Below are 9,200 nucleotides of genomic sequence, written 5' to 3' on the forward strand. Positions count from 1 at the left end.
ATTATCTTTCAAATTTTCTACAATAGTGATATACCCTCATATAGGTCAATTTGGTACAGAATCCCTCCTTCCCCCCCCCCCCCCGCCCAAAAAATGTACCTGCCCTTTTTTCTGGAGATGTTAGTGGAAACAAAGAACTATATTTTGGCCTAAGAAAAACTTACATTGTATACAAATGTACATGTACAGCCAATAAAGGTCAGTGGCCCATAGTCAGACCAGCCAACGTACAGATATCTGGCCTAAGACACCTGATAGCCTTTTGTTCTTTACAATGTTTGGTCAATTTTGGACAATTATAAAGCAAACATATTGGCAGTGTACTATTGTGTACCTTGTACCATCTCTTTTGTTAAAATGCCAAACATTTTTTGTGTAGAAATACCGTCCAGATTTATATATATATAAATAAGATAGGATTAGATCTAATCAAGCAAATGAAGCCACGTTTTTATTGTAGTTCACACTTTTCAAAATAGAAAAATTACAGAATGTTAGAATGAATTCTCAATACTTATCAACAAAAATATGTTGCTATAATTTATAAAGTAAACGAAAACGCGTAACAGAAATATTGTTCGTTAGTTTTAGGACAATTTCATGTATATAGAAATTTCCAGCGGCTGAATATAACTTTTTCAAACGTTTAATAAAGGAACATGCCATAACATTTCTCCTGGATAGGGATTTTCATTGCTGCCAACATTTGCTCTTTTTTAGCGGGAAAACGTGTCGTCTACTTTACTTTCGTTTTGAGTCACACTTGTTTGACCATAATTTTACTAAACTAGTTCAATGGTAAATGCAGTGTACAATGGGAATAGGACACACACCACTGTTACTTTTTAATCGAGTATTTTTTTCAATGGAGCAGCATATGAACCAGTTTCATTCACTTATGAATGTTGTTGCCACATCGGGGGCTAGTGAGGGGCGGGTTGGCGGGGGGATGGACACACCCAGGGGATTTAGAGAAACTGCAAATTTCGTTGTCTAAATTCCATCGAGAAAGCGGAAAAATAAATCATACTTCTTGGGTCGGAGGTGTTCCAAGCATCCAAAAATCCATGTCCCAGACGGTGGTCTCACCAGGCCTGTCAAAAATCACGCCTGTCGGGAATCACCTGTTGCGTTAAATCCCCTTATTCAGTGGGGTAAAACATTGAAAGGTCCAGAAACTACAATATATTTTTTGAACAGAGAATAAGAAAAAGTGGTGGTCCCCGATAATCGGGATGTTGACAGATCTGACGTTGCCTCCACTGGGGAAATACAGGTTTCGGGTAGAAATTTGGGGTGTATTCGGGTGAGGCGAGGGGGTGTACACCGTTTTGACTGAAATATATCTGTCCCTAGGAAATTTCGATAAAACTCAGCTCTATAATTGGATTAAGACACACAAAACAATTTACTATTTGTCTATTTCTCCTAGTGTACCCCAACATCCCACACCCTCTGATGGACAAAGCATTGCTTCACTAAAGTTAGGTTCAATATTCTAATGAAAGCTGTTCCAGTACTAATATAAAAAAATCACAGATGTCATCAGATTGACACACATGGGAATATAATATAACTATTTTATTTTGTACATGTTAAACTACATTTTGTACATGGTGTAGTCTTCAGTTGTTCAAATATTATCTTGGTCAGCTCTTTTTCCCGAGCTAAGACTGTGCCTCGTAGTTCTGCCAAGTTTCTCAACTGTTTTTGTACTTTACTCACATTTATGATGTTTCCTTCGTGATTAATTACCTTTCCTGCTAAACATTTCTCGTAACCTTGGCTATTTTCCACGTCATGTCCTCTTCCGACCATAATTACAAAATAGGATATAATATACAATTATAATAACATAATTAATAAATTAGCCTACTCAAGTATTAGTGCCTTGAATATCATCTGGTCAATCAAATGTTTACAACCGAAGGAAGAAGAGAAATAGCTTTATCAAATCAAAATAGCCAGGGCTAACAATATCTTACTACTTAGTGGCTATTTGCCAAGCTCTCCTAATGATTGGGCAGTGACCTGAAAAAGGTGAATGGCCGTGGACTAGATTTGCTGGACCAGCGATAAAATACTGTACAGCAATACTCATAAAGGAAACCATGGAGTGGAAAATAATATTTACCTGTGAAAAAAAAATATGGCAAACACATTAAGCCCGGGTACCCAGATACAATATGGAGGCAATTCGCATCTTTGTGAGCAAGACTCAAAATGTTGGTATGATTATTGGGCTGTGTTATTAAAGACACATTCAAAATAGTGTACTCTGAACACCGATTACCATACATCATAATTTATAAATGACATCATTTTAATCTTACAAATCATTCTAAATTCAGTTAAGATATTTAGATCAAGTTATCTTATATGACTGCGATTTCTCGGCAGAACTAGTACTTTAAAAGCTCTTTCCGTACATTTGTTAAAGTTCATACATGCTATTTTAACACGACCATGCAAAAATCCCTTGCACTAAAGCTCTCATGGAATGCCTCATATAACTATATGGAGTGCTAACATCACATAACTCAGCTACCTTCTCGGCCGTATCCCCAGATGTCCAGCAATCCTTCTACCAAGAACTGAGGACTGGCTGTATCGATTTACTAATGGTCAATATTTTATGGCCATGCTTTGTGTTTTATTTCTAATAAAGTTTGTGATTAGATCGATAACCAGGTGAGAAAAGGAGACGTGGAAACATCAGACCCATAATGAGACAGAGAAGTCAATCATTCCTCCCCCTAATTGGACTGAAAGTATTGTCTGAGCCAAATCTATCTTCGGTTGTCTCCTTGTTAGCGAATAATAACATTATACATACTTAAATAAAATTGTAACTGTATTTGAAACAGTAATGTTTTGAAAATGATAAGTCAAGGATTTGTGCGTTTATTTGTGGTCATCCACTGTTATAATTTTCCAAATACAGTCTGGAAAGAGATCATTTGGAACTTTGACAAGCAACAACAGCTAAAGAATACAGAATTAACATTGTTCGATAGGTCACTGTTGTCGAGTTGTTTCTTTTGAACCCCTTGATAAGCCATACTTGGATGGTAGTTGCAACCCTGTAACCTCCTGCAACCGGCTTGGCTATGTTCATTATTGTTACAGATAAGATAAGGTGGATCCATCTTCTTCGTGATTTCGTGTATGTATGTCCTTAAGCTTGTGCCTCTAATAGGTTTAGTGTGTGTAAGCTAAACTTGTGCTTCTGATAGGGTCTTTGAACTTGGCTCGTCCAGTTTTATAATCCTTTTACATTAATGAATACACTTTTTGCCAGATCATGTTAATGATAAAACAACAGTCAACATATTAAGTGATCCAGTCATTCATTCAATTATTATACGTATTCAATATACCAACCTGTATGTACAGAATGTCAACATACATATTTTACGTTGACAGTCAACGTGAAACTCTGTTAAATATAATTATTTTGTATATATTCTTTACGTTTGATTTCACTTAAATGGCGTGAGCTACGATGTAGGAGTTTGGTAGTCTTACCTCAAAATTCATTTAGTATATATTAGACTAAAATAATGTATTTTGGGTTTTCTATGAATATTATTATATAAAGTAAAGTATTTGGACTACCCACATATTTAAGATTCGTTTATTACACTATCCTTGACTTAGTATGTTCATACGGTGACCAATTTTATGTCAACGAACTTTAACAAAACCCTTATACTAGTAATCGTTTATAAAATAAATGTGAGCAGATATGTGCATTCCTTATAAACATAATCAGTTTTTTAAGTAGCGCAAACCTTCATATTTTAGTTTTAATGTATTTGTTTCCTGATTGATAAGTAACATGTAAAAATACAAAAGAAAGTGCATCTTTTGTCAGTAATTTTAATATTTCTTTGACAGATGACTTTCATGTGTACATACGGTACTACCCACGACCACATTTTGTCAACACATGACAGAAGCTTTTGAATAGCGTCATTCAAAATGTGTTTCCAATCTGTGCAAAAACAGCCGCAAAGTTATAATACAGAATGCATGATTCGTGCATTTGTGGTTATGGCTATTTGAACAGTAAATTCATGTTAATAATGACGCTATCAAGAGTTCTTATGGTAGCTATGATATTATTCCAATCTTGATCCTTGTAGAATAAATCATAGGGCCGATTTTAAACAGCGCACCATATATGGATAAATAAATACAACCTGGTATCTTATTTGTAGCTATTTTATATTCATTAGTAACATTTGACATACTAGTTTTACATCATTTATACGGTCGGTGAATACTGGTGCACACTCTCTACTCAATAAGGTGCAACAAAGCACATTAAGGCCTATTTGCATATTCATCCAATCAATTATTTATTTCGAAAAGAAATGTACAAAAAGCAGACCATGACACAATTGGTAGTATAAAGTAATAACAAACACATATATGTGTGTCTTGAATCTTTGTGCACATATTTTTATGATCATACCATGCAAACAACAGGACCAAGTAGTAAATGTTTTAACGATGGCCCTGTTTAGATTTCAATTAATGACAGCACACCAAAGACAACAATCCAGTATAGCCAATGTATTAATATGTCGTTTGTGGATTATTACGATATAGACATATCGTGATGAGTAGAATGCAATACTTTTAATAAGATGTTTTTAAATGTGATGTCCATTAGCTAGTATAGCTCTTGTCTGTGTTATCATCTTCAAGCTTGTGCATTCACATTGTATGTTGTTATAATTCACAGTCTTACAGAGACAGTGTCCTTTAGTCTTTATTTACCGCTTGGCTTGTCCCTGTAATTGTATACTGTAGTATTGATATTCACATCAGTTTTGTCGAGGCCATAAAATGTCGCCACGTACTTATATTTTATGTTGCTGAAAATCACAGTCATACAGACACTGAGTCCGGTAATCCTTATTCACTAATGGGCCTGTCCCTGTAGTTTTCATTGTATCTTAAGGGTCAAGAAATTAGACGAAGGTAGGTGTTTTGTAACTGATTTTATATCTGCAGTTGCTTTTGTCTATGACTGGGAAAAAGGGTTGACAGACCCCACGTTTTTATTAATCCGGTACAAAAGCAAACATGGCAGGCAAGAATTAAAAGTTGATTCCAAACATTTGTTTTTCAGTTTTGGACTTGTTACACCATGTCAAAGAGAAATAGGCAAAGACCCTGTGAAGAAGCAAGGCATGTCATGAGCCCAATTATACGTCCCTGGCACTGTGCCTCCTTGTTTGGTGAAGAAGACCTGGTTAGTCATATCACAGAGATCAATACCCCTCCAATTGGCTTGGAGCGTACCACTGGCTAGCTCTTATGTAATAAGAAACACGCTTTGTCCACAATCCGATACGTGCACTGCGTTCTTGTGTTCAATTAAAACCTACTGTTTACAAAATCAATATGTTAAAACCTTAAAAGTAAAACAAAATCACCATAAATTCCTCCTTACACGAAAATTGTGCGTTTTACACATTCTGAGAGGTCTAACTTTGATGTCAAGACATCGACTGTTGTTCAATATTTATCGCTTATTATAAAGATGGGCTTCTTATGAAAACAATTATGTTACGTGTACATTATTGTGTTTATAATAATAACCATCCCTTTTAAAACATGCATAAGGTAATATAAAGTTGTCTACTCAGTTTTCAAGAATAATTGTCGTGCTTCCTACTCGACATTGAGCTTTTCAACAATACGAATATCAATTACTTTCTAAGAAAGAGCACAATTTCAGTGATGTTTGCTCAAAATGTTTGAAATGGTTTTCAATGCAAATTTGAAAGAATATCAGCAAAACATGCAAACTATCTCAAATATCAACTGATAATTAAAGTTAGCATTATAAGTTAATGAAACAACTCTAGACCTTTTCTTGAAGGATATTACAAATATATTCCACGGATGCTTTTTAGGCAGGAATATAAAGTAGGTTTCTACGATTTGTATGTGTGTAGAACATGCAATAACTTTGTAAAATAAATGTTTGAAACGTATTTTATGCGGTTTATGTATACGAATAAGAGTAGAGATGCCTTTCAGGATATAATTTACATAGAAACATGATTTATTTCAGAAAGATGTAAATCTAAATGGATTTACTGATTTCTAATAAAAAGGGAAATTCCACAAAAATGTGATTTATATTTAATAAAACCTTTTCTTAAATAACTATTACATCGTAGTGTGTTTTTAAACCTTTATTAGAATTTAACACAAAAATATCAACTGAGCTTAATTGTAACATAATTTCTAATGATTTATTTAAATAAAATATCACATATTTAATTTTATAAATATAATACAAAATAAACCAAGAGTTTGGCCATTCTTGACAGTAGCTTTAGTTTATTAAGTAAATATACTACAACCATAGCCATGACACATTTACTTAACTTACACCGTTCTTCATAACTTGACATATTACAGTTTTACCCCCTTGCTATTCCCCAAGTTTCAGGAGTTTCAGGATTTTCCCGCGAAGTGCCTCGCCGTTACAGCATATTATCTCTGACTGCCTACAACAAACTGATGTGTTTTACCTAGATCTCGGCATCAAAATACCCAAAGGTCACCTCCTTCTGGTTTTATGGAGGTCAGAAGCCGAGGAAAGAAAGATGAACATCATTAAGTGTTGTTTAAAATGGGTGTACATTTGCTCGAAAACCTTTTGGGTTTTACAATGCTGTTATAACTTTTCAGAAGTACATGTTTTATTTTTTCAAGACTATAACTTTACATAAGGCATTAAAAATTATTGTTCTTGAATCGACTATTTTTGCTGTTAACATGTCATTTCCTTTTGATAATTAGTTCGGGACAGTTATTTATATTTATCAAACCATTTTTGGTTTGTGTATAATTTCTTACTTTACTTAACTTATTGTGAAATTACATGTATGAATATTGTACTTATATTTAATTTCTTTATTTTCATTGAATTATCCTTGACGATGTGTTTTCTTACTTTGAATACAAGAACAAATAAATATACATATAACTCCTCTTGCAGTCAATTTATATGTACCTTTCTTTTTGTTTGTTGAAGACAAATTTACATAAAAACACAGCCACCCTTACACAAATCCATCTTCAAAAAAGATCATATGAAATATTATCTTACTAAAATGAGAACTGATCACAATTGAAAATTTCAGATTACAACTTTTATTTCAAACGTCATTTTGTATTCATTATTTATTCAAAGGTGGCTACATGGCTATGCTTGATTGATCAGTCTGTTTAAAATTACTTGATATAAAATTCTACAAGACTCTATATTCGATAAACATTTGGATTAATGGATAACCAACACACCTTAGTTCCACTTATTCCGATGTCCTTTACATAGAACTGTCATTTTCAATACCCCATAGATCATGTTTCTGATAGAGACGAGCTCATGGGAAAAATAAACAAAATAGTTGCACAGTTTTTTGTTAGCAGACATACAGAGATAACGTAAGGAAAATGTCAGTTTATCTTGTATTATTTAATATCACCTTTTGTTTCATATAAAGTATACTTTTCCCTGGAACTCTTTGTTTATTTACAATTTTCATGTGCTCTTTGTCATATGTTTTCTACTTTTGTTTTTAATGCAAAAACAAGCAAAAACAAACATAAACAATATATTTGGTTTAACTATTTATATTATATCTTTGATATATATTCATTTTGTTGTGAATTCGAATATAAAGATATACAACTACAGGCGGTGAAAAAAGCAATCATTCAATGATAAAATGATAGTCTTGTAACCCTAGACGCGTGAAGTGTGTACATGAATTATTAAGTTACATGTATTACTTAATATACATGTGAGCACGTGGTAAAAGAAACAGATTTGCCAGCTTCATTCAAATTTTCATTTAAATTTGAAGAAATCATAATCATGATTTTTTTGCTTTCTTTAAGGTAAAATATATTTATTTATTTAAATCACAACATACTTTATCAGTTGATTTTTAAATTTGAAAACAGAAAACAATAACACGATATTTATATGTTAATAAATCTAATTAATATTTAAAAATTCAAATTTATTTTGTTTGTCTATGAATGCAGTTACGTCATAGTTAGTAATTATTACACACTTCGACCAGAAGAACGCTGTGAGCCTATATGGACAGCTAGCGTATTATGACCAGCCTCGTTTGAAGTAGGTCAGGTACATTGAGGAAAATGAGTTTTTCTTTATAATCAGGTGACAATATATCACAAAAATGGTACCAACCGGAGTCCAGGGTCAGTCTCTGCACAGGTCGCCCCTGTTTTCGACGTGACATGATTCTAGGTTAGACATTAAACCTCCGATCACTGCTGTATATCTTCGGACAAAGACAGGCAAGATGGCGGATAGTCGCTCCACTTTCATTAAACTAGCCAAAACATTCGCTTTTCACCATCCAGTGGTCAGTTCCTTTTCTTTCAAGACCGGCGATTGATGTATACTTATACGGTATTTTTCTATCTCTCTCCTTTGGTCACTGACCTACGTCTGGCGGTTCAATTTAGGTCATTCACGTCCACTATCTTAACTGACCACTTCCAATTCCTATTTTCTGACACTTAGTGTTTTGTGATCCCTTGTGTTTTATTTATTTATTAATATTAAATTATCATCACAACCTATTTTCATCCTTATTACTGTTTACAAACAAAGCTCTGAACAAGTTACTCCTGAGTCTCACTCACTGTACTGTATGTATACAAGTTTAAACACCGATTCATATTTACAAATCCATAAACCGCAGTGGACACTGACCTTATCTAATTAACAAACTAAGTACACAACTCATGTCCACTAGTTGGTCATGAAACAAGGTCCACCATTGATTTAAGTTTTTTTAAGTCAGAAAGTTAGCGGTCGCCCTCTTGGCTTAGATGTATTTCCTCTCGCCGCGATCTCTGTCTGCCTGACCACTGAACCTTCTCTCTATAGCTGGTTGTGCGAGCAGCCAATATAGTGATCACTCGTACGTGCTAGCATTATTTAGCCCGTAAAAAACATGTCGTCACTTTGGCCTAACATTGCGCGTCGGACAAATGAACCATGCAAGGAGGCCATTGGTATAAGCTTACCTTTTGTTAAATTGACCCTTGTGAATCTTTTGAAGGCATGGCTGGTAACTCGATGGCGGGCTTCTAGTGTGTTAGAACTTTTCAAAGTTTTTGCTGAT

The 9,200-nt window shown here is 34.0% G+C and overlaps 1 protein-coding gene across 1 annotated transcript in view; it reads right to left on the reverse strand.

Moving 5' to 3' along the window:
- Positions 1-8,969, reverse strand: part of LOC128207383 (B-cell lymphoma/leukemia 11A-like) — a 90,720-nt gene extending 81,751 nt beyond the window's left edge. Inside the window, exon 1 of the mRNA XM_052910262.1 lies at positions 8,255-8,969. Within this exon, the coding sequence (XP_052766222.1) occupies positions 8,255-8,306 (52 nt within the window). The 5' untranslated portion in view covers positions 8,307-8,969. The remainder of the gene's footprint in view (positions 1-8,254) is intronic.
- Positions 8,970-9,200: the final 231 nt, after the last annotated feature.

This window comes from Mya arenaria, chromosome 11 (assembly GCF_026914265.1).
Source record: "Mya arenaria isolate MELC-2E11 chromosome 11, ASM2691426v1".
Classification (NCBI taxonomy): Eukaryota; Metazoa; Mollusca; class Bivalvia; order Myida; family Myidae; genus Mya; species Mya arenaria.